We start from the raw sequence: 25,597 nt of genomic DNA, 5'->3' as shown, positions 1-25,597 counted from the left end.
TGATGGAGGGAGATACCCAGGGAGCTGGGATCATATCAAGGGAGTGTAGCTGACTGCAGGGGCGTGGACCAGGGTGGCCTTCCATTCCCAGCTTCAATCTGAAGGGTGGCGGGGGTGTCAGAGGAGGAAGTGAGGGGAAGCGGCCTGAGGAAGCAATGGAGTGAAGCTCTCATTGAGCAGCCATGAGAAGCTCTGAGTAGCTGAAACACTGAAGTTTGAAGGGGGAATAGTGAGTGGTGAAGAATAAGCTGGCATGGCCAGGGAGCCAGACTGTCGGGGACTGTAACCATGTGTATGGCGTTGGTAATCTCCCACAGACAGAGAACGGCTGAGGAAGTGACACGACAGTGTTTGCATTTCAGAAAGCTCCCTCTGCTCCTGGTGTGGAGAAAAGACGGAGCAGAAACAGCTCTGTAGGCAGAGGGACAGTTAAGCGGCAGCTGCTATTATGATCCAGGATAGAGACAGGATGAAAAATTACATACTGCTTTGGGTAAATACTCAGTAGTTAAGAAAAAAAAAGAAGAAGAAAAATTACTTAATGGGTACAATGCACACAATTCAGGTGATAGTTACATTAAAAGCCCAGACTTCACCACTATGCACTATATCCATGTAACAAAACTGCACTATAAAAGCTATAGAAATCTATAAAAATAAAAAACAAATAAAAGGAAAAATAAGTAAATAAAAATAGCTGGGACCAAGACGGGACAAGTTGGGAAGATATATTTGAGGTAAAATTGGCACAACTGGAAAGTGACGGGGCAGGAGGGGAGATGGAGAAGAGCAGAGCAGAGCCCGCTGTGCCAGGATTCTGGCTCACACGAGTCACGGTGCTGATCCCAAATGTAGAAGACCTGAAAAGCTGCACCAGGGAGAAGACTGACCATGGCGGGGAGCGTAGGTCTCTTAGGCACGTGAAACTCAACTAGCTGGGAAGTCCAGCGGGCAGCTGAGTGGTCACTGACAGGTCTGGAGATGTGAGCAGGCCGAGTGCCCTCATCACACACAGGTACTGGAGCAGGGAGTTGGGGCTGTCTAGAGAGAGTGTGAAGAATAAGCAGACCCTTGAACATTCATATTTGAGAGGTTGTAAAGAAGAACAAGAAGCCTGAGCCACAGAGGAAAAAGGGAAACTAGGAGAGTACGTTGCCTTAGGGGCCTGAGGAAGATCGTTTCCAAGTGGAGGTGACCTGTGATCAGATGGGTCATATAAGGATAAACTTGACAATGGAACATTGAAATCAGGGACCTTAACTGGCCAAAGCCAAACAGCAAGGAGCAGAGGTTGAAGTTGTAAAGGCTTGGAGACAGTGGCTGCAAGGCCTTTGATAGTGAGGGGCAGTGATCTAAGACTATGTAGGAAAATGTGGGGTGCACATGGGTTCTTTTTCATCTCTCAAGGTGAGCAAGACTTGAGCATGTTCCCATGCTTAGGATCAGAATCCAGCAGTGGTGGCAGGTTGCAAATGCAGGGAGAGAGGAACAGTCGGGAGACGGCATCTCTCAGGCTGTGGGGGGCAGGGAAGGGACCCAGAGCACAGGGCAGGCTGATGGTGGGAGGGTGGCACCTGTCCCACTGTCACCGCAGGGGAGGACATCTCTGGGAGGGCCAGGCACAGGAAGCTGAACGGCTTATCACCTTCTGATTTACATTCTCTTTGGGAAGTAGAAAGCTAGGTCATTTACTAGGAGCAAAAAGCTACTCGACAGAATTTGAGATTTGAGAAAAGTGTAACCAGAGTTTGTAACAGCCACTGCAGAAGAACAGAAAAATTTCTGATGAGTGTGGTGCTCCATGACTAACAGTGGCAGGCACACCATGGGGTTCCTGTGGATTTGGGATTTGCAAAGCACATGATGATGAGACAGACTTGAAGATGTTGAGAAGGTTAAGAGTATTTATTGGGATGCTTAAGTCGGCCTGAGAAGTGAGAAAGAGCAGAAGAGAGTAGAAGGACAGGAGAAAAGAATCAAAGAGGCAAGAGACTGCAAGTCCTGCTGCGGGGGCAGGACTCACCTTCGTATTAATACATTCCCAGAGGGAAGCCCCAGTTTCACTCCCTTGTCTGCTCATTGAGTGGAAAACTCCTCTGGAACTCAACTCCTTGCAGATTCCTCCCTTATGGTACAAATATAATAAGGTCAGGTGAATAACACTTTACTGAAGTCTAACGTTGGGTGGAGCAGGTTTGAAGAGGCTCAGGGCCTTAATATCTTAGATAACACAGACTGCTTTCTCTTTGCTGACCAACCAGGGCTGTGAGCAGCCCCTCCCTCCTGGGTGGAAGGCTGTACCCTGTTCATCTACTGGGAAAAGACTTCTAGAACGGGCCTTGCTGACTCCCACTCCCAGCCAGGAAACTTTAACTGGCTGCCAGAAAGGGATGTTGTGTTTTCTCACCCTTGCTAATGGTTTTCAGGAGAAGGTGAACAACAATGATAAGAATACTAATTTGTTCTCTGTTTCCAATTTTCCTTTAGAGGGGCCGAACTTTTCCAGGCCACAATTGTGAAAGCTGTAAAGGCAAGAATTGAGGAAGAGAAAAAGTCCATGGATCAGCTGAAGCGACAGTAAGGATGCTTTGTTTCCACTCATTCTCCTTACCTTATATTTTCTGATTGCACGACCTTACTCAGCTGACTCCGCTCCTGGGGAGCTCCAAACCCCTGAAAAAAATATTTGCATCAACAATTCCACTTCCAAGGTATTAACTCTAGTGTCAGGGCAATTGCTTATGCTTGTGACACTGAAAATGAAAGCAGTTTAAGGAAAAACAGCTCCATCGTGGCTGAAAGCCAGGCTCTCATGGAAAGGGTGCCAGTCAAGTCCTGCTTCAGTTACTTACTTTAGAACCTTGAGCAAGTCATGTAAGTTCTCTGAATTTCAGATTTCTGTTTTTAAATTAGGGCTCACCTAATTCACCCAAGGTAGAATTCACTCAATCCTACTTTAGTGGATTTTTTATGAAAGTTAAACCAGTTAATGAATGAGGCAGGGTCTTGCCCAGTGCCAAGAACATTAAGTAAGTGTTCATTACCTCTGTTTGTTAAGGGAATAAATGAGGAACCAGCTCTGGAAGCATCTTTTAAGGTAGTGTAATCCAGTCTCTTCAGGAAGAAGCTGACAACAACTGCTGACATTAGATAACCTGCAGTCCACACAACTTAGAGGCAGCACCAGAAACATAAGCCATACTTCCCTGTGCCCAGCTCAAAGATTTCCCACCATACCATCCCGGATAGGTGAAGGGATGGACTGACTCCACTTAGGAGATTTGATAATTCCATTGAAAAGAACTTTCTTTGAGGGAAATTTCCAGCAGTGAATGGAAGGAACCTCTGACGACTTATAGCACTTCATAATTTGGGGATAAGGTTTAAAAGGTGATAGCCACAGAATTCAAAACCTGGAAACTTTCCCCAAGAAAATGGAGATGCTAGCAGCCCACCAGAAAAGTTACATGAGTTTCCTAGGGCAGCTTCATTCCATTCTGACCTCATTTTCCAGCTTTTTTCCCCAAGCAGAAATATTTCCTTGTATAAATTCACAAAGACATAAGTTATATATAAAAATATATGCCATAAATGCAATATGGTACAACTGTTGTTGTTTCTAGATATCTAAATCAGGTCTAGAGGAATAACAAACTTGGGCCCACACTTTAGAATGTGTTCCTAATTTCCCATAAATGAGGCCTATTACTGTAATTCACTTTACTGAATTTTTTGTTTTCTCAAGAATGCAAAACTCGGGAGAACAAAGGACTTGTATTCATAATATGCTATGTTCAAAATTGGCTATGATACAAGATGTGAGGGGACATGATGTATTGCATACTTAGCCTTAGCATAATTATTACTGATTATATTATTAAGAATAGTACCTATGTAGTGCAAAATAATGTGGATATGTACGCACACACACACACACACACACCAGTATGTATGTAAAAGCAAGGAGACTTGTTGCTGATAAGCAACCATTTTATGATTCCCGAGTATCCCAAAGTAAATTGACCACTTTGTCCATAATTAGCTGTATAAATAGCAGTTTAAGTCCAAAGTACTGACTGCACGATGATCGTGAATGTGTTCTTAGCACGACTAACGCTATCTTACATTCCAGGATGGATCGCATCAAGGCCAGGCAGCAGAAATACAAAAAGGGTAAGGAGAGGATGCTGAGCTTGACCCAGGAGCCAGGAGAAGGCCAGGACACCCGAAAACTCTCTGAAGAGGATGATGAAAGTACGTCAAGACATTTTCCTTTCCTTTAAGTACCTTTACGTTGAATAATAGCATGATGCTGGGTAGGGATGTAAAAGAATGTTACTTTTCATTCTGCCAGTATTATCAATGTATTTTTCTAACTCAGCAAGTTTTAGTCTCCCATTTTGAATGGGATAAGTTCATTTGTTTCCTAAGTGTATATTTGATGAAGCAATGACTTTATGAGTATCTACTCTTGAGCAAAATACTTTTAACAAACACATAGTTTAGCTTTTGTTTCACAAACACCTATTTCTGAAGTAAATTGGCATGATTTTGCTTAATTAATTCCTTTAGAAAATATATTTTAGATATGTATTCTACTGTTGTCTTTCATTTCTATAAACTTTATGTAAAAATGAAATATGTATGCATATTTTATGTGGCACCTGAATATTAGTAGTTAAAATATCATTCAGTTTTTGCCTGCTCAAATGAAACATAATATGAAATATATGTTTATGATATCCAATTATAGATTTATTATATCCAATTGAAGTTTAAAAGATCTTTTTTTTTTTTTTTTTGAAGTAGAATTTTGCATTGTATAAAAGATCTTTTTATAGAGGCTTGCATGCTTCTTATTTGAAGGGAATGGAGAGATAATGCATGATGTTTTTCCAGTACATAGTATAAGTCATTACTATTAATAGTAAATTTATATTTTCCAACCATGCATTAAAATAATTACAAGAAAAAATTCTGGTTATTGCAATTTATGTATTTTTAACAAGTTATTTGTCACTAAACAGTTCTATAAAATTCAATTGATGCTTCATTTCTATTAATTCAATTTTGTGAGATACATTTTTGACAGATAATCCTTTTTTTATATTTCTTTATAAGCCCTCAGTTACTAAGAAGAAAGTGAAAATGTAGCATTCTGTTAAAAGAACAATTACTATTTATGTTATAGAATTGACTGTTACTACATGTATATTTTTCAGTATAGTTCCTTTTCCTGACCTCTGATGTACTTTTGCAATTTATCTAGACTTGACAATTGAGTTGTTAAAGCGTGGTTTTCAAAATTTGTTTTCTCACTTTATAAGAATTAATATTTGGACATATTTTATTTTAGGAGAAGCAGACAAACAGAAAGCCAAGGGCAAAAAAAAGCAGTGGTGGCGGCCTTGGGTTGATCATGCTTCCAGTAGGTTTTCTTGATCCTCTTACAACCTCATCGACTCTAACCCTTATATCCTTGACCAGAATTCAGGCGTTCCCATGACCCATGTGTTCCATGCATGGTTGGATCCTTGTGACTTGATAGCGGGTCAGAGTGTAGATAAATTGCAATGTCAGTGGCTCTCTGAGCCTGATGACCGGTTCTTCAGAGACATTGGCTGATTACTGTGCTGGCTGAAGAAAGCCAAACATGTGACCTTACAAACTCCTGAGCATAATTTATGGGCTCAGAAAGGGAAAAAGAATTGACTATTATATTATCCAATTCTAAAGTCTAGAGCTCTGCTGATATTTATTTGCTTTATGACTAAAAACCCATATTAAAAATGAGTTGGGACTCCCCACTGGACACAGATTTAAGGGTGATTGTTATGATCACAGTGTTAGTGACCCTCTTTGGAAGGCTCTGGGCATGGATGCCAGTGAGACTCCCTTCCCTTCATCCCACAGCTTTGATTTTATTTGCATTTAAGGATTTTTGGCAATGTATTAAATATAAAGATGAGAGATAACTTAAAATGCATTTATTTTCTCTTTGCTTCCTCCCCCATTTCAAAAAGCCCCTAAAACTCCACTCCAGATCCCAATGCCCTGCAAGTGACACAGCCTCAGAGCCACCTGCTGCTCAGAGATGACCAATTAACAGCAAAAGTCAGACATTTTTGAAAAGCAGATATTGATAGCCACATAGAATATAGTGTATTTCCTTCCTGATCATAAAAATGAATGAGGAATTATGGAACTCAGTGGCTGTATTTGTTCTGCTTAGCAAAGGAAATGTCATGATGGGCCAATGGCATTATAATAGAAGGACCTGTTTCAATCTAGTCCTTCTTAAATTTGTTAGAACATTGAATAATTATTATTTTGCAAATTACCCTGTAATGTCTTTAGTTTTTTTAATCTTATACTGTGTTTCCATACCTATAGCGAACTCAATCAGACAAGGAACATCCATCTGTAAGATACATAATGTCATGCAGTGGTAGGAGGGACTCTACTAAGATGATATTTAAAATCACATAAATAGAAAATCAAATAAATCAGAACTTTTTCCCATACCCAATTCTTAGTTTTACATATATATGGTATTGGTCCCTCTCACCCAAAAAAATAATTTCCTAATATCAGCAAGCTAGTTTAATGACGCAACATTTGAAATTTGCTCAGTATATCTGGATGTAATTAAATTTAATCCCAAGTATTGAATTTCAGGATTATGGCAAAAAAATAAAAAAAAAAATAAAAACACGAGTTATAAAGAATGTTATTTAACATACTGCCCAGTTCAAAAGACAAAGATTCTGGTTGAAATCCAATGTGACTCTTCTATTTACTGCCCCGGGCATGTTAGTTGTGCTAACAATCTGATAATGTAGTGCACTAGATGCCTATTTCTATCAAGTCACAAGAAAACTGTGCCTATCTTTCTGTTTCTAAAGGGCCTTTGCTAGTTTAGAGAGACCTAGCCATTTCAAAATGGTGTCATATTGAATGTTTTGTCACTTCACCTGGGGTAAATTCCCATTGAAATCAATGTGGTTGTCTTTCCTTTTCTCATCTAAACATTGCATTTTTGAAGGAATTGGATATGGTCTTTGATAATCATCTTACAAGTTGGTAATAATTTAAAGAACTTTCTATGAAGGTTTTTGACTTTAGATTTTCTGATTCATTTCACCCTCATTATATCAAGTTTTGGAAGATGGGTATTAAACTAAATGTGCCTTGTTACAATACCTTATGATGCAATAATGCAGGAATGTGTGTAATTCATAGTTTGGAATCATATTCTGACTATGGTGTTAAATATTTTCTGCAAAACATATTTCTTTTTACAAGCTTGTGAAGAATGAAAGGGAAAGAATGTATGTTTTATTCTTTAGTCTGCGATGAGTTCCAGAACTTGTCTTTAGATCTGGAAGTGCTTTATTAAAAGCCCTTATTTTGATCTCTTGAGTTCCTGGGCTTTAAAATAGATATTTCTTAGAAATGCTGAGTATAAGGATAAGTGTAGTTGCAATACTCATGTGTAAATCTATTGACAATATAAAAATGTTGCAAAGTTATTGCTATGTTTGGTAAGCAGTGAAGATCTTAGCATAGTCTATGGGTGACAAATCTCCTACTTCCATACCTATGTACACACATAGGGTTGCATTATTGCTGTTCAATGATACCTTCTATGCCAGTGTTGTATGTCTCGATACCAATTCAGTACTGCCTAAATCAATACCAAGTCTCAGTTTATTGATGAATATCTGAAATAAAGAGCCAAGTTCTGAGGTACAAGCGATGGATTTTAAAAGTTTATTTTGTACTCAGTAACTCAACAATTGCATCAACAACATGCACACAGGCTGGAGGCAGGGTCTCCATCTGAGCTAACAAACACGTGTAAGAGCTTTTCTCCTTACTATTAGCAGATAGCATTAATGTAAGTATTCTCTGTTGTTTTCCTAGTTTTGTTTCAATAACATTTTATAAAAAAATAGGAGACTTTTTTGTTGAGTTAATTTCACTTGGTCACATAAAAATTAATGAAGTTTCTAATGATAAAATCAATGTTATAACTGCTTGATATGAAAACAGTTTGGGCTCATCCATATGAATAAAAGTTATAGAAGGTATGATTGAATACAATTTAAGCTATGGTTGATTTTAGTACCTATAATGAGGGTAAAATGCTCAATCTTACAATACTCTGTGTTTTACCCAAGTGGCCATGTGACGTAGAGTCCATGTAACTTTCCCGCAAATCTCTCAGCTTACGTGAAGGCATTACTTTAATGGTCCTCCTCACTGTCAAATGTAATGCTGTAACTTTGGTTTGTTCTTGCTTATTCTTACCTTATGTTATATTGCATTTATTTCCTCAGGCCTAGACCCAGTACTCTGGGCCTGGTTCTTTGTTCAAAATAAAAATAACAAATTATAGTGCTTCTGTTCAAGGATATAAGGCCCAATTCATCCACTCTGTATCTTCATGAATGGAGGCTTCAGATTCGTCTGAAATCACGGGCAAAATTACTTCACTTTTGACCATGTTTTGTGATATTCAAGCAACTAGTTTTAAACAAGCCAAGGTTTTCCATTACCTTACAATGTATAAGTCCAAAAGATAACTTAAGACATCAAGATAAATCATCTAAAAGATGCCTCAGCATTTGAAAAACCTAAATATAATTTGAAAATACAAATATGTTTTCCTACAATGATGGTACATTTCATGTAGCATCAGAAATGTATATGCTGGGTCTCTTTTCTCTAATAGACTTATAATAATTATCAAACTGATGAAGATTTAATTTCTTAAGTGTCTCCAAATCTCTGGACATTTTAGTTTTCTCTGCTCCCACTTCTTGACACAGGTATTACGTTCTTGCAAGGAAAGTATCAGACAAGGCAAAGACCATCCATACTGTTTGTACTTGGTGTCTTATGGTCAGTATAGTTCTCCTCAAATTTTGGTAAGCAACAGAGGAGTTCTTTGTTGACCAGAAGCCTAATAGTGCTAAACCATATGGACCATGTCTGCCGTTTTCAGTCTGTCCCAGGGCTACTACATGTAGAAGCAGCGAGAGCGTTGTATTTAGTATTGTTTTGTTTTTAATGTTACCTGCCCATTTCCTCCTTATGCCAATGTGTGTTAGTGTGTGTGTGTGTGTGTGTGTGTGTGTGTGTGTGTGTGTGTGTTTCAAACTCTATCAAATGTCTTGCCATGTATGTTTTGTCCCTCGTGTTACATGTGGAGAAGCCAGGTCTGCACAGTATAAAGTGAAGTGGAAGGATGGTGACACTGACCTGGGTCCTGAATACTCCTGACTGGCTTATCGCAGTGGTCGGGGCCTATTTAGACAATGCCAGATCCCCCACTTCACTTTAGCCTTGTCTAAAGGACCAAAATTTCTGAATTGTGAAATAATAGTTTCAGTTATTTTGGTCATCTTGGTAACAAAACAGGTGTCTGCAGAGTTGATCTGATTCATCTATGTAAAATTTACAATAATAAAGGGAGAAAATACAGGTCAACCCTGTAGTGGCCAATTCCCTTAAACGGCACAGACAAGGTCTCATACTCTGTGGACCCAATCATGCCAACACAGCTTAGCGTCAGCCCAAGATGAGTTCTGTTCATCTGTCTTTTCCTCCCTGCCAACATCTCTTGCTGTGGTCCTTTTATGGACAATTTGTATATCTTTAGGGGGCGTTTCATTAATAAGCCCCCAGTTATCTCATATCTCTTTCAAGCAATAAGTAAATATTTTGTTTTGCTTAGTGGTCAGGAGTGGAGATTATTATTTGTTTGAAACGGATAGTGAAGAGGAGGAAGAGGAAGAATTAAAGAAGGAAGATGAAGAACCCCCACGAAGGTCAGCATTCCAGGTAATTATGGGATTGGAGAATGTCATGTCCTTTGCTAGTTGAAAGAACTTCTCTTACTGATAGACCTTGATTGCAAGCCTAGACTTCTTCTGCCATATTCATATGTCAGAGCCCCTAGAAGCTTGTGATTTACATCTGAGACTGTTTATTTCAAATTAAACTATAATGCTGCTCACTGTCAGCAATGCCAACATTTTCTGATGGGTTAATGGAAAAAAAAATTATCTCTGTAAGATAATTTGAAGTTTAGTTTGAGCTGAATGTGTGTGACCATGGTCTGGACCACATGGTCTCAAGAGGTCTTGAGAAAATATGCCCAAGGCAGCCAGGTTACAGCTTGGTTTTATACATTGATGGAGACTGGAATTACACATGAAATAATAAACCAATACATGGAAGGTATATATTGGTTTGGTCCGAAAAGGCAGGACATCTTGAAGGGGAGGAAGGTGGTTTACAGGTATAGGTGGGTTTAAAGATTCTTTGATTTGTAATTGGTTAAAGAAATGAAGCTTTGTCTAGAGGCTTGCAATGTTTTAAGTTAAGGATATCTGTTCATCTGAGACAAGCCACGGGACATTTGCTGAAACTCCAGTGATCTGATAAGTAAATTGATGGTCTGCAGATATGGTTTAAGCTTCATCTTCACATAGCCTTATGTGCTGTTAATGAGTTAGTATCTTATTGTTACAAAGAGTAACTCTAAAAGGGAAGGGGCGTGATATGAGGTATGTTTGATCTCCGTTTTCATGCCGGCAACTCAGCTTTAAGTTTTTCTGGGGTTCCCTTGGCCAAGAGGAGGTCCATTCAGTGCGCTAGAGGGCTTAAGATTTTATTTTAGTTCACAGATGCTATAAACAAAAACTAAAGCTTCATTGGGTAAACTTCATTTTTTAGTTGTAAGTAGGAGATAAAAAAGCTTTCTCTCGCATTGCTTTGGATTGCTTGAGTGCACTTCTATTTTGATACATGAAATAGTTGATCATGAAAATAAAATACTTGCTCAATTTTGAAGAAATAATCATTTAAATGTTGCCTCAAATTTTGAAAATCAGTTCATTTGTATTGCTAAAGATTTGAGAATGTGTTGAAGTAATAATTAGGATATCCGGCACAGTTCTGGCTTTTTTCAGCTTCACTACCTTCCTGTTTCAGAACCTTCCATCTCATTCTCAGCTGTAGCTCACCAGGCTAATACAGTCTATCCAGCAAACGTGTAATCAATACTTATTAAAGATGAGGCACAGAGGATGTTATGCATGGGATAAAAACTTGGCATACGCTTCTTTTACCAGTGAACCACCTAAATGGTGCAGTTATTTTCCATTGTTATCCTAGTAGGTGTGTAGAATGATATCCATCAGGCCACATCATGTGCTGTGATAAGGCCATTGTCGGCCAGGCTTTCTCAAGAGGACAGGTTCCATCCATCCCTGTCTTCCCAATGACACTGAAGAACGAAATTATTCATGGAGATACCTTGGTCTGATTGCTTCCTTACTGGCCCCAGTTGCTCTCGGTGTATGTTTCTTGATGACTGTGTTTGTGTGCATGTATGCAGCTGGCTTGTCAAATACTAATGACTTAACTTGTTTATTTTTATTCTAATGAGTTTTATTCTAACTACTCCTCATGCAGCAAAGGAGAGAACATGACCGTCTTCACCATGTTGGGTGGATTACATGCAACGATTCACTATTTTCTTTATTCCTAACTTACAAGCAGAGCACATTTTACTCTAGCTCCAGTGACTGGCACATTTTAACATAGTTAATGTAATTGTAGAGACAAACTCATACTGACGTCATATATAAAATTACTAGTTTTTGGTTTTTTTCTACTAATTATTCTTGCTTTGTCCTTCTTTGTAGAGAGCTATTGGGAAATTTGCATCAGCCATTTTAGCCTTGCCAAAGTCTGTCATTAAACTTCCCAAAACTATTCTTCAGTATTTAATCAGAGCTGCAAAGGTATTTGATGTTTTACTGACGTGTAGTGTGTGACTCTCTGCTCTGTAGAACTTTAGACAAACATATCCCCATGCCCTTTCTCTGCATTTTCTCGGTTCTATAGATTGTACCAGGAAGGGATCATAAGAATGTAAGATATTATGACAAGTTTTCCAAAAAGAGTTCCTACAAGGCAAAATTCTTATTATTTGATTCTTTTTTTTAAGCTGACAGGAAAGACTATCCAAAAATAGAAAGAGAAAATGCAGATATGTATATACTTTCTGTCCTCATAGTTTTGCCTAAGTCACATCTCATTTCAAAAGGGTCACATCTGGTTGCATGCATCAGTTATAATGAGTAAAAGTATGATCATTCCTCTCAGAAAGCTGGTCAAATTCTGGATAAGCAAAGACAAGACTCCTTTTGCTCCATCTCCTTTTTGGGTCCCTGTTAGTCTCTGCCTTCCAGTTTCTGAATTCAGCACAGCTACCTCCTCTGCAGGCTGTGCTGCCAAGTACAGTCTAGTCTGGTAGCCTCTCACGGGATCCATAATGGTGCTTTTGAGTAAATTGTTAAAAAATTATTTGTTGATTAAGCTAATGCCCAATCGCAGTTATTCAGCTACCTATGCTACAGTCACTTAATTATGGAAACCCATAAATAACGAATTACTATTCTTGTATTTTATAGAAAGCTCTTTCTCCTGAAAACTCAGCCAGGGGCCGGCCCTTAAAACTTTTTGGTCTTTATGTCTTTGAAGTATTGAGCAAATAGTTTGGATGGTGACAGAGACCAGTGCTTCTTGAATTTCACCTGGGGGTGTTGTTTAAATGCAGATTCTGATTCAGCAGGTTCTGTGGCACCAGAAATTCCACAATTCTCCCAAGGTCCCGGGGGAAGCACAGCTGCTAATCTACCTTGAGTAGCAAAGTCCAGACCTCCAGGTTCCTTTCATTATTAAAATGCCAGGATCCTGGGTTTTGTTTCATATTTACCATTGCTGTCTCTCTAAGATTCTTTTATTTTTTCTCTTATGTGAATACCATATGACCCTCTCAATTCACATTTAAGAATTTATTTAAATGAAAGATTACAATGTAACTATTCCCCATCTTACTGTTTAAAGAAAATCATTTTGTTACAGACAGTAAAAAGAAGGTACTGGATCACCTGAATTAAAGGACAGATTATGAAACTTTGCCAATTTCAATTAAAGATCTCCTCTTCATTTTTTTTCCCTGTTGCAAAGATTAAATGCATTTTTGCATAGTAATTTTTTAGTAAACTGAATCCCATTTTCCTCTAATATATATGATAAAATTGAAGATAAAGTCAGGAACACGTGCTAGCAGCAGTAGCTCATTTGGAGAACCCAAATGTCATTTGTGCACTTTGCTATGTGTTTTTCTACTTGTGGTCAGTGGTGCCGGTGTCTGATTCCCCAGAGACACCCATCAAGGGGATGAAAGTTACAGCGACAAAGTAAGAATTGAGAAGTTCAGTAAGAATCTTCCATTTTTTGACTCAGCAGGGATTGGGACAATTCCTCCTTTTCCTTTATTATCAACATTTTTAAAAAATAGTCAGATCCAGCAAAACTGACCTCTATCAAACAAATGTTCCCAGAACTATAAAATGTTTGTATTTCAAAACATCAGTGTTAAGATAATTTACCTACAAAATAAGGAATTACCGGATGGTTCCCTCCTCACCCTGGTGTCCCCTCATATGCATTATCTAAATTCTCTTCTCAGGGGGGCAGTGCTGATAGCCTTCCTCACATGGGGCTGCTGTAGAACCAGGAGAGCCCCTGTGACATGTCAGCATGTTAAGGGTGCCCACCCTTTCCACAAGACGTCTTCAATTCCACCCTTAACTCCCCCTTTCCTCTCTCCTTATTCCTCCCAGTTTTCTTTTTTCTTCAGAGCAAAAGAATTCCTCAAATTTGTGTGCCTGTTACATTCACAAATTCTGAATTAATTTTTATTTTTCTATTTTTGGGATTCTTCCATATCTAAAAGCAATATTGTAATGACACTTTTAAAAAAAGAAATATATCACCATCTGTTGCTCTTAAACCTGAAAATTTCTTACATTTCTTAGTTCAGATTCTTTTAAACCAGTATTGTGCTGAAACAAGTTGTTGTATTAATATACTAAACCTCAGAGATATTGTTGATAAAATTCCCAGTTAACGTGCTCAATAAACATCTACCATAAATTCCTATATTCAGTCCTTCTCCTTCAAATTCCAGTTCATCTTCTCATTGTTTAAAATCAGTTTTTGGCATAAAATAGAATAATTTTTTTTACCTCCTGGATTTGTTATTCAGAAATATACAGATGTTGCATTTGTGTTAATTGCCCATAAAATTCAAATTTCTACCAGTGAAAAAGAACAAAACGTTTTTTTCTTAGAAACCTGTGACCCTTACATTTCCACATAAGGAAAAATCGAACCCTCTTCATTTTTACCGACATCACAGTGCCATTGGTTTGCTTATGCTATGTTTTTCAAAGGTTTCAGAAATCTGAAAATAATACAGAATAAAATGAAAATATCTGGGTTTACAAGAGCCCCCAGAAAGCATTTATTTCACTTAATCATCATAATGGAAAATCCAGCTTCCCTGAGACCCAGGTGTGTCCGTGGTGCATGAGGAGCATGCCTGCTTGGCTTCCTGACTCTGGATGGCTGACTTTGTATATTGAGGTTGTCTTTTTGGGTTTTTTGCATGATTTGGGTGACTTTGGGTAGGTGGGCTATTCAAAATTACTCTCTCCTGTTTATCAGTTGTAAAATATTAATGCAACTATTTTCAGCTCTTGAATGAAAATGACAAAAAGCACCATAGTCTTCCTTCCATACTATTCTGGAATAATGCCTTAACCTTAATATCATGTTATTTTTTCTCTCAAAATACTAATCAGTCTACAAATTCCTTCCTCAAGTTGCTGGTAATAGCTGTTACTCACAAGGGAGAGTATTGAATACACAAAACTATTTTCTCAAAGTAAATAAGACTATTAAAGATGTTGTTTTGCATTTGATTCAAAGTTTATTTGTGGTGGAAGAAACTAATAATTAGTGAGGCTTCTAGCTCATTCCTCTTGTGTGTAGTGCAAAAGAATCAGTAACTAAATATCAAAAATGGCGGGAGTATTTCAGGATTTGGGAGAAGCATGGTTTGTATGGTAAACCCAAAGTTTATCTGATGATATCTGTGATACCAAGTGAAATATATTCCTACAACATCTGTTTTCATATTTTATTTCATGGTAATGAAAATAGCACAGGGTTGGCTTGTGTTGGGAGAAAGATTTATTTTCAAAAGTCAGGAAAGTTTGGTGTGTAGGTCTCTGTTCTTTTAATTTCAAATCATTAAAAGACCAGAAAATATATTGAACTTTTTCCCTTTAGTTTGTTTATCAAGCCTGGATTACTGATCCTAAAACAGCACTCCGACAGAGACGCAAAGAGAAAAAAAGGTCTGCAAGAGAAGAGCAGAAACGAAAGCAAAAAGGATCCGGGGAAGGTGAGTTTTGCAGTGGGAGGCAGGACAGAAGCTTCAGAGGATAAAATTTTAAATTCTAAAGAGCGCAAGGAGTTTTATTTGTCCTTAACTGCTCTGTCTGATAAGTGGAACAAATTAAAGCATGAGTTTAAGTTAAGATATATATTTTAAAGTGGGAAAAGGAGAAAGATGCAAACTTAACCCAAAGAAAATAGAAGGAAAAGCCTGATTTTTTGAGGCAGATACTAAGTAATAAAAAAGAAATATAAGACAAGACCTGATCATTAAATTGAAAGCTGTTCTTGGAAAAAACTTGTAAGAAAGATGAAACCAGCAATTTGATCAAGGAAAAAAGGGTAAGCATGCTGAAACAATACTTACAACAAACCAAAAATGGGACTACCGACACTGTATTCAACATGATACCAATATATTTGAAAACAGCTGACATAAATGCACTTCTAAGGGGAAAAAATATTCTAAAATCCAACAACAACAATAACACCAACAACAAAGTTGAAGTGCAAGTGGTACACATAGGAATAATGTTTTTTTGGTTTTTTTGAGACAGAGTCTCTCTCTGTCGCCTGGGCTAGAGTGCTGTGGCGTCAGCCTAGCTCACAGCAACCTCAAACTCCTGGGCTCAAGCGATCCTCCTGCCTCAGCCTCCCGAGTAGCTGGGACTACAGGCATGCACCACCATGCCCGGCTAATTTCTTTTCTGTATATTTTTAGTTGGCCAATTAATTTGTTTCTATTTTTACTAGAGATGGGGTCTCACTCACTTTTGCTCAGGCTGGTCTCGAACTCTTGACCTCGAGCGATCCGCCCACCTCAGCCTCCAAGAGTGCTAGGATTACAGGCGTGAGCCAGCGTGCCCAGCTAGGAATAATGTTTTTATATATATTTTATCTATATCTATACATCAGCCTAAAGATTAGTATTCTGGATATGTTCAGAACTCCTAAAAATCAATAAAAGAAAAATTCAACCCAGTAAATGAAAGGATATGAAAAACAATTCACAGACAGGCAAACAAAAGTGGCTTAAAGGTGCTCAACTGCACTAGTAATACAAGAAATACAAACTAAATATTTTTATAATCTGTGTTTTTTAGCTATTGGACTGGCAGTAACCTAAGCATTTGATAATATTACTGTTTGGGAGCTGGCATAAGATAAATACTTGCACATCCCATGAGTGGTCTTATAAAGTACTGTAGTAGATCCATTTCGAAGAGCTATGTGTAATATCTGTTAAAACTTTAAATGTACATATCATACTACAGATCAATCCCACTTCTAGGAGTGTGGCTTAACCTGAAACAATACTTTCACATGTGCACAAACACACATGTCTAAGAATATTCATCAGACAGTATTTGTTAATAACAAAAATTTGGAAGCATCCTAACTGTCTGTATTTTAAAAAGTCAAATAGATTATGTTACCATTATATCATAAAATATTATTCAGTAATTTAAAAACAAGATGGGTAGCTTTGAACTGCCATGGAGAACAATTTGTGACACATTGTTAAGTGAAAAACAACACATTGCAAAATGGCGTGTACATTATGAAACCACTCATAAGACAAAGAACACCAAAGTACCTCAAGACAGTATTTTGCATTTTTAATGGGTTCATATAATAATGTATAAATGCAAAAGAAAGATCAGGAAGAATACTTAGCTTATTAATAACAGTGGATGCTTTATGAAAGAGTGGAGATTAAGTGGTATGATTGAAGAAAACTTTAGTTTTATCTATTATATTTTGGTTCATTACAAAGGAAATATATTCATAAATTCCTTGTGAAGTTAAAAAGGCATTTAAAAAACAAATGGAAAATGTAATTTCTCATGGAACTCTAATTGCAATATCTTTCTTCTTTTCGACCTTTCTTCCCTGATTCCCCCTGGTAACTTTAACTTTGTTTTACTTTATTATTTTGTTAATGGAAAAACCAAACTCTGTAAAATAATTTAAAGAGTTTTATTCTGACCCAAATATGAGTGACCACAGCCTGAGAGACAAAATCTCAGGAGTTACTAAGAAAGTGTGCCTGAGATGACCAGGTTACAGTTTGGTTTCATACATTTTAGGGAGACAGGAATTGCAGGTAAAATCATAAAGCAATACATGGCAGATAAAAATTAGTTCCGCCAGTAAGGCAGGGCATTTTGAGTCATAGGTGGCTTTAGAGATTCTTTAATTAGTAATTGAGAAAGCTAAGCTTTGTCTAAAAATTTGGAGTCAGTAGGAAGGAATGCTTAAGATAAGGGGGTCTGTTATCTGCCATGAGATACACTATGCCAGCAAAAGAAAACCTATTTAACTAGATTTTATGGCTTGCAATTTATGACTTAACTGTTTCCTGGCATGACTGTAGGTCTCATTTATAATTTTATATCTTACTGCCACAGAGAGTCTTGTTTGGTCAGTCTTATGATCTCTATTTTAACATTAATGTTTTTCAGTTTTGTCTAAACTGCCAAAGGGAGGGGGTGTCACAAGGTATGTCTGACCTCCCCTTCTGTCATGGCCAGAAACTCAGTATTAGGGTTTTTCTGAAGTCCTCTTGGCCAAAAGGTGGTCCATTCAGTTGAGGGGTGGAGGGTTAGGATTTTATTTTTAGTTTAGAACTTTAGAAACATAAAATTAATACACACCTACTGAAAAGAGTCAAGCAGTAACAAGTTCTGCCTCAACCCAGTCCCTTCAAAACCTATCCTCTTAAGGTAACAAACCCTAGCATATGTTGTACTTATGTTCACCTCTTTTTTTATGTGTTTATGTACATGTAGGCCCTCATATATTCACCTTTGTTTTTGTTTTCAAAAATAAGTTCATGCTCTACAAAGTACTCTTATATTTTCATTAATATATCATGAAGATTTCTCTAATTAAGTATTTATAAAACCATATCATTCTTTTTTAATAACTGTAAAATATTCCATAGTACAGAGATACATAATTCATTCAACTATTCCATCCTTAATGGACGTAAAGATTGCTTCCAGATTTGCCATAATGAACAATGCTATAATAAATAGCCTTGCACAAAATTAGTATGTAGTATTCGCGTGTGTATTTAAATGCATAGCAGCAGGCTGGCCCCAGTGCAGTGGTGTTTACAACTAATTGATCACAACCAGTTACAAATTTCTTTGTTCCTTTTCCATGCCTACTGCTTCATTTGACTGTTTTTATTTAATAAATAAATAAATAACATAGCAAAGGTTAGAAAGAATGTGCACTTTCTACAGAAGAATTCTCAAAAGTGGGATTACTGAGTTAAAGGGTGTGCCTCTTTTTATTTTAATAGATATTTTCCCAAAAGCTTTCAGTAAGTTACACTCCTATGTGTAAACTACAGGAGTCTCCATTTTCCTTTAACCTCAAAAACAAAAACAAACAAACAAAAAAACAGGCTACTACTGATCTTTTTATCATTTATCTTTCTGCAGGATGACAAAGGGCTTTTATTTTCATTTGAATGTGGTTGAATTCCTAACTAATAAAGCTGAGCATTTTTCTCTCACATTTTGTTGGTAATTTGTACTTCCAAAGGCTAAGATTTAAACACTTTTATCATTTTTCTACATCATTCTATTGGGTTTTGTGTTCTTTCCTTTTCAATTAGGGCTGTTTATATGTTAGGTTTATTATCCTTTTTTCATGTGTTACAAATATTTTTTTTCAATTCAATGCTTATATTTTGATTTCATTTATAGTACATGTTATCTAAGAAATTTTTGATTATTTCTCATGTCAATTGGGTCCAAATTTCTCCCTGCAGTTTCTAGGTTTCCATCTTGCTTAAGAAAGTCTCTCCTCCCAAATATTATGCAAATGTTTTCTTATATTTTCTACTAATTTTTTCACATCTTGAATTTTTTATCATTCTATAAAGTAGAGATCTAATTTATTTACTTTTAGATGAATAGACAATTATGCTGTCCCTGTTTACTAAGTGATTCTTCCTTTTTCTATTTGTTTTAAGATCTTCTTTTGTAAATATTAGGCTCCCATTTGTTCTCAGATATGTCTTCTGACTCTGTATTCTGGTCTGCTCTCCTATTGTCACACTCTGGGCCAGAGCCACATACCATTGAGTCCAGTAACCATAGAGTTAGTTTCAGTATTTAGTGAGGCGAACTCCCCTCACTACTTTGCTTTTTCCCCAGAATTATTTTTGCTGTTCTCAGACATTTGTTCTTCAAAAATGTTTTGACCATTTATAAGAAGTTGTCCTTTAGTCGATGTCATGACAATTATTTCATGTGCAGAGGTACCACTGTTTACCTACAAATCAAAGACAGCATTAACTTAAAGATATTCTTTTGATAAATATTTATTCAGCATGTTCTTAGTACAAGGCATCATTTGTTCTAGCTTTCTTCCTGATGAAGCACTTAGAGTCTGTCCTTCCGAAGTGACAGGTGCTGTTGTAAATGCTTTATATGTACTGTAATAGCTCATTTGATCCTTACAGCAGCCCAGGGGTGTTTTATTATCCTTGCTATACAGATGAGAAGATAAGGTCCCAGGGAATGAAGCAACTTGCCTGAGGTCACACAGCCATTCAATGAGTAGTGGGTCTGGAATTCTTATCTTAACCAGCAGGAAAGACAAGTACAGAAGGAAAAAAAATCCTAATGACATAGAAACTGCAAAGTTCCATTAAAAAATGTATAGATATAACAGTGTGGGACCAGAGGTAGAGAGGAGTTCTTGTAGCCAAGCATGCCAGGGAATGCTTTCTGTACAATCTGGTAGAAGAAAGCAAGGCCATGTATAACAAGTAAAGAGCAGGTCAGCTTAACTGGTAAAGACAAGAGTTGGCACAGCAGCAGAAAAGAGGGTAGTAGAAAATAAGTTTGAGAAAATGTGCTGGAGTCCGATCATGAATGGCCTTAGATAGGGTTACCAAATAAAATACAAAGAAGCTGAGTTAAATTAGAATTTTTCAGATAAACAACAAATAACGTTTAGCTTAAGCATAATTTAGACATATGTCATGGAATACACTTATACTAAAAAAAATTCCTGTTTCCCTTAAATTCAAATTGGGTATCCTGTGCTTTTATTTTTTAACTTTGACAATCTTAGCCTTGATTGTCAAGCTAAAAGGATAAAGACTAATAAGAGGATAAAAACTAAACTGAAATCCTATGATGCTATTTTAATATATGACAAACTGAAATTGGTAACATTGTCCCAAGGTTTGCTGACTCCTATAAAGGGCCTGGCAGTAAGTATCTTCAGCTGTGCCTTCCATGAAGTCTCAGATGCCACTCAGCTCTGCCGTTGCAGGGCAAAGCAGCTGTGGACGATACACAGACAAACGGGCGTGGCTCTGTTCCATTAACATTTGAATTTCATATACTCGTCACATGTGTAAAATATTCTCCTTTACTTGTTTTCAACTACTAAAGATATAGAAACCATTCTGAACTCACAGGCCATCTGACACCAGTCAGGAGGCCAGACCTGGCCTGTGGGGTGTGGTTTACGCACCCTTGGCTCTCATGATTGTGGAGTGTAGTCAAGAGAATCTGAAAGCTACGAGTTAGTTCTTACACCTTTTCCCCAGGAACTCTTACAATAGGTAGAATGTCCTAGATTTAATTTTAAAATCCATTTTAATCTAGAAGAGTAATATTAGCATTTAATTTACCTAAAATGAATATAACTCATGTTTATTGCACACATTTGGCAGGGGCCATGGAATGGAATGACCAGGAGGAAGAACGCGTCAAAAAGAAATCTGATGGACCAGGTAACAAAATACAGACAAATATGAGCTGTAGGAACTTTAAAAATGATGCCTGCCCAGATAGTATATAATGGAAGGCTGCCTGAAAAATAATGAAATCAAAGTATGGACTATGATTAAATGTCAGGGACCCTTCGAATTTCATCTCTATTGCAAAGTGACTCCTAAATTGCAAAGTGACTCCAAAAAGCAGATCTGGCTTTTATGCTGGATGAAATGTTGGATTAGTATTGGTTTGTAGATTTCTTTATGCAAGTATCTGTGAAAGAGAGTTTTAGGGAATGAATTCCATTGGAAGCCCTCAGAATGAATGCACAAAAACTATTGGCAATTAATTTTAAAGAACACAGAAAGGAGTTAAATGGGAAGTATAATTGGGGAAATGAGAATGTCGGGGCTAAGCTCCTCTTTTTAGGAAGGGGAAACCAAGTCACATTGAGTTTGTGACTTGCTCAGGATTTTATAGCTACTAAGTGACAGAGCCAGATATGGAACATTTGTCTTCTTACCTCCTGGCTCAGTCATGGTGCTACTTTGGCTTCTTCCTACAGTATGTGATTTGGAGAAAGGTTTCTTTATACAAGAAGGAAAAAAGGCAAAACAAAAGCCTCCCTGTGAAATTAACTCAATGCCTCTATAGTTCTGTAAACATGCCATTTTCCACCATATCCTGCTTTGGAATTCCTGGACATGGGGCCTCTTGGACTCCGGATGCAAATGCTCCCGAGAATGCCATCTGCTGGCATGAAATGAGACTTACTGAAGGCCGTCTACTGCCCTCTGCAACACCACTGCTCAAACCTGACTTCCATTTCCAGATAACTAGACACACATATATGTGGAGCTGTATATTCTACTACTGCTGCAAAGCTTCAAACAATAACAGTAGCCAACACTTCAGATCACACATTTTGTTTGCCAGGCACTTTTCCAAGAGCATTAGGCATATTAACTTGTTTAACCCCCTCAAAAACCCTCTTCCCCATTTATCAAATATGGGAACTGAGACAGAAAGAGATTAACTAACTTTTCCAAGTGTATACATCCATTAAGAGTTGGGATTTGAACCCAAGGAGTATGAATTCAGAGTCTGTGCTCTTAACCATTATGCCCTACTACTCCTATGGTTGCATAAAGTCAAAATTCAAATCCTAATTTTCCATATTAGTTTGTGATCATCCAAGTTAATAAATTGCATGCTGTTTATGTCCCCAGTGCAGCAATTTCAGCTTCATTATCACTCTACCATAGCAAAACTATGAAATAATGATGTTTATCTTCACCACTTCTGAGAAAATAATTGTGAATATGAGAAAAAATAAGTTGTCAAAAATATAAGGAGCTGCTGAAGTGTATTAATGGGTGTAACCCCAAGTCCTTCAGCCTCCAGGGTTCACATAAGTGGGAAGCAAAACACAAAACAGCTAGAGGTTCTCTCCACACTAGTTGGAGAAATGCATACCTGCTCAAGCTTTGTATGACGGGAGCAGGGATAGAGAGGGTTAGGCGATCATGGCAGCTCTTGCTCGGAGCCGCTCTGCTGTGGAGTTAGCAGCACCTCACTTCGTGCCTCTTCAAGCAGCAGCTGTTCTCTTCTTGTGCTTCTTTGCTCAACCAAGGATACTCTCTTCTCCTTACTTCCCAAAGACACGTCATATTAAGACTGTTAGGAGTGACACAGTTAGGACTGTTAGGAGTGACACAGTTCTACAGAAGTCCGGGGGCTGGCAGGGATGATGACAGCATGGGCAGGAAACACCATCACACAGAACGCCAGACGGCACTGTTCTGGCCCCTGCTATTCCTCGGGGCCTGGCTGGCCACCGGGCAGCGTGAGGCCCTCTCACCAGATCATTCTCCCGTCTCCTTTTCTAGAATACCCACTTCCCTCCCCAGGGACCGGCCAATCTCCAGGACTCCTGATACTTTATTAGGTAAAGCCATTCAACTCCTCTTTGTCTCTAATGTTTCCCTGAAAATAAGACCTACCCATAAAATAAGCCCCAGCAGGGTTTCTGAGCATTTGCGCAATAGAAGCCCCACCCCGAAAATCAGCCCTAGTGACGGGCGTGGCTGCGCAGCGTATCTGCACAACCTGTGCGTGTCGTCGCGGAGCGGGAAAGACAATGAGCAGCCCTTCTCATCTGCCCCATCGTGACAGCTGCTATCCCAGAGGTGACTGGAAAGGTGCGGGCAGCCCCACCAACAAGGTCGGCTCCCCTGTCGGTCCCGGCCATCCTGTGCGTGCTGCGAGCTGAGGCTTTGAGGGGAAGATAACACATCCGCTGAAAATCAGCCCTAGGGTGTCTTCTTGAGGAAGAATAAATAGAAGACCCTGTCTTTTTGGGGGGAAAACACGGTGCCAGGCCCATCTGGACTCTGTAGCTAAACTTCCCTCTGATGCTTTTCTTTTTGAAAAGAAATTAGCTGGCATGATAGCACACCTCTAGCCCCAACTGCTCTAGAGGCTGAGGCGGGAGGATCACTTGAGCCCGGGAATTCAAGGCTGCAGTGAGCTACAACCACACCACTGCACTCCAGCCTGAGCAACAATGTGAGACCCTGTCTCTTAAAAAAAAAGAAACCTTCACCTGAAAGAAGTTCTGCCTTCCTCCTAGGCCACTCAGTTGAAAAATATTTTTTTTCCCATTACAAAGCCGGACTCTCATTCCCACTGTGGTATGTAAAGTGGGGAGAGAGAGGATTAGTGGAGAGCAGGAATGAGCCATTCAGAGGCCACATCCGACTACCTTAGATTAGGGATCAGCAAACTACAGCCCGTGGGCCAAGTCTGACCTGCCACCTGTTTTTATATGGCTTGTTAGCTAAGGATGATTTTTTTAATGATTGAAAAAAATCAAAAGAAGAGGAGTATTTCATGACATATGAAAATTATGAAATTCAAATTTCAGTGTCAATACATAAAGTTTTATTGGAAATCCGGACATGACCGTTCATAGACAATTCATTCATTGTCTGAGGCTGCTTTCACACCCCAACAGCAAAGTCAAGTAATTACTGCAGAGACAGTGTGGCCTGCAGAGCCAAAAATGCTCACTGCCGGGCCTGTGCAGAAAAGTCTGTCGGCCCCTGCTCTAGATCATAAAGGCTTATGCCACCAAGTTGTTTTCTATGTGCTATATTAATGATTTTAATCTATAACAATTCTAAACTATAATCACTAATCAAAAATTTATTAAGATTTCACTATGACATTTGAATCTGGTTTTCTGTTTTTCTTTTTCTTTCTTTTTCTTTTTTTGAGGTGGGGTAAGGGTAGAGAATATGAATTACTTTTCATGTTGGTATTGGTGAATATTTTAAATAAACAGTAAGGCAATTTTTAAGTCATTATCATGTTCACTAAGTATTCACTTTATTGCAGTGTTTGAAATAGTTAATAAAATTAAATTTTTTAAATGATAGGTAAAAAACTTTACATTGATTGAAATTTGGTGTCATGTCTTGAAGTGTTCCTTGTATACTAGCTGAGAAACCATTGGCTTACACAAATGTGTAGAACAGTTACTATGGTATCTTCCCTTTTATTTTGATTATTTTTTAATTGCATATATCTAAGGTATACAATATGCTGTTTTGATATATATACACATAGTGAAACAACTAATACACTCAAAAAAATTGACCCATCTATCACCTTCCCTAGTTACTTTTGTGTGTGTGTGGTTAGAGCAGTCTGCTGTCCCAGCAAATTTCCAGTATATTATACTGTGTTATTAGCTACAGTCCATATGCTGCATATTAGATTTCTAGACTTATTTATCCCACATAACTGCAAGTTTGTACCTTCGGCCTAAACTTCTTCCCATTTCTTTCCCCTCTGCCCACCCCACCCCCCAGTCCTGGTAACCACTATTCTACTCTCTGCTTCTTTGAGTTTGACATTTTAGAGCCCACATATAAGTGAGATCATACAGTATTTGTCTCTGTGCTTGGTTTATTAATTTAACATAATATTCTCTATGTTCATCATGTTGCAATGATAGGATTTCCTTTTATTCAAAGCTAAATAATATTTTAAAAAGTGAGCACACAGCTGTGGAAAGTCCTCAGTCCTTTCTCAGTGATTGGGAGCTCATGATTAAATCCAGGAGGGTGCTGGAGAGAAGCGTGTGCTGCACTGGGTCCCTACCATGCACATGATGGTGATCAGAGCTGAGCTCCATGCCGCAACTCTCCCAGGTTCGCTGAGTCACAGCCACAGTGAAGGAAGAGAACCCAAATCCTTCAGGAACGTCAGGGCTTGTGCTGACTGGGTAGGAGTGATCCCCAGAATGCTGTAGTTAGCATAGCTCAGTATAAGAGGTGTGATGAAGACAGTTCACTGGCATAGGGAGATATAGTCTGTGCATTGAGCTCTTAACAAAATAGCTTTAAGGTAATTTATTGAAATGCAAATGTAATGGGAAGCATCAAAGTCTGACTGAATCTACAGAATTGTTTCCAATAACAAGTCTTACTTTAGAAAAAAAAAAAAAA

The 25,597-nt window shown here is 38.1% G+C and overlaps 1 protein-coding gene across 2 annotated transcripts in view; it reads left to right on the top strand.

The window, feature by feature from the left end:
- PIEZO2 (piezo type mechanosensitive ion channel component 2) overlaps positions 1–25,597 on the top strand; it is a 449,399-nt gene that overhangs the window by 373,723 nt on the left and 50,079 nt on the right. Inside the window, exons 29-35 of one of the 2 annotated variants that reach the window (XM_075993690.1) lie at positions 2,488–2,577; positions 4,133–4,254; positions 5,357–5,428; positions 9,743–9,849; positions 11,721–11,819; positions 15,223–15,337; positions 21,041–21,100. In XM_075993690.1, the coding sequence (XP_075849805.1) occupies positions 2,488–2,577; positions 4,133–4,254; positions 5,357–5,428; positions 9,743–9,849; positions 11,721–11,819; positions 15,223–15,337; positions 21,041–21,100 (665 nt within the window). The remainder of the gene's footprint in view (positions 1–2,487; positions 2,578–4,132; positions 4,255–5,356; positions 5,429–9,742; positions 9,850–11,720; positions 11,820–15,222; positions 15,338–21,040; positions 21,101–25,597) is intronic. The other variant, XM_012746201.2, reaches the window with a different exon arrangement.

The sequence above is a fragment of the Microcebus murinus genome, chromosome 17 (genome assembly GCF_040939455.1).
Source record: "Microcebus murinus isolate Inina chromosome 17, M.murinus_Inina_mat1.0, whole genome shotgun sequence".
In the NCBI taxonomy this organism is placed as follows: Eukaryota; Metazoa; Chordata; class Mammalia; order Primates; family Cheirogaleidae; genus Microcebus; species Microcebus murinus.
Note: the sequence above shows the minus strand (reverse complement) of the source record. Positions and strands in the feature narration are given on the sequence as shown.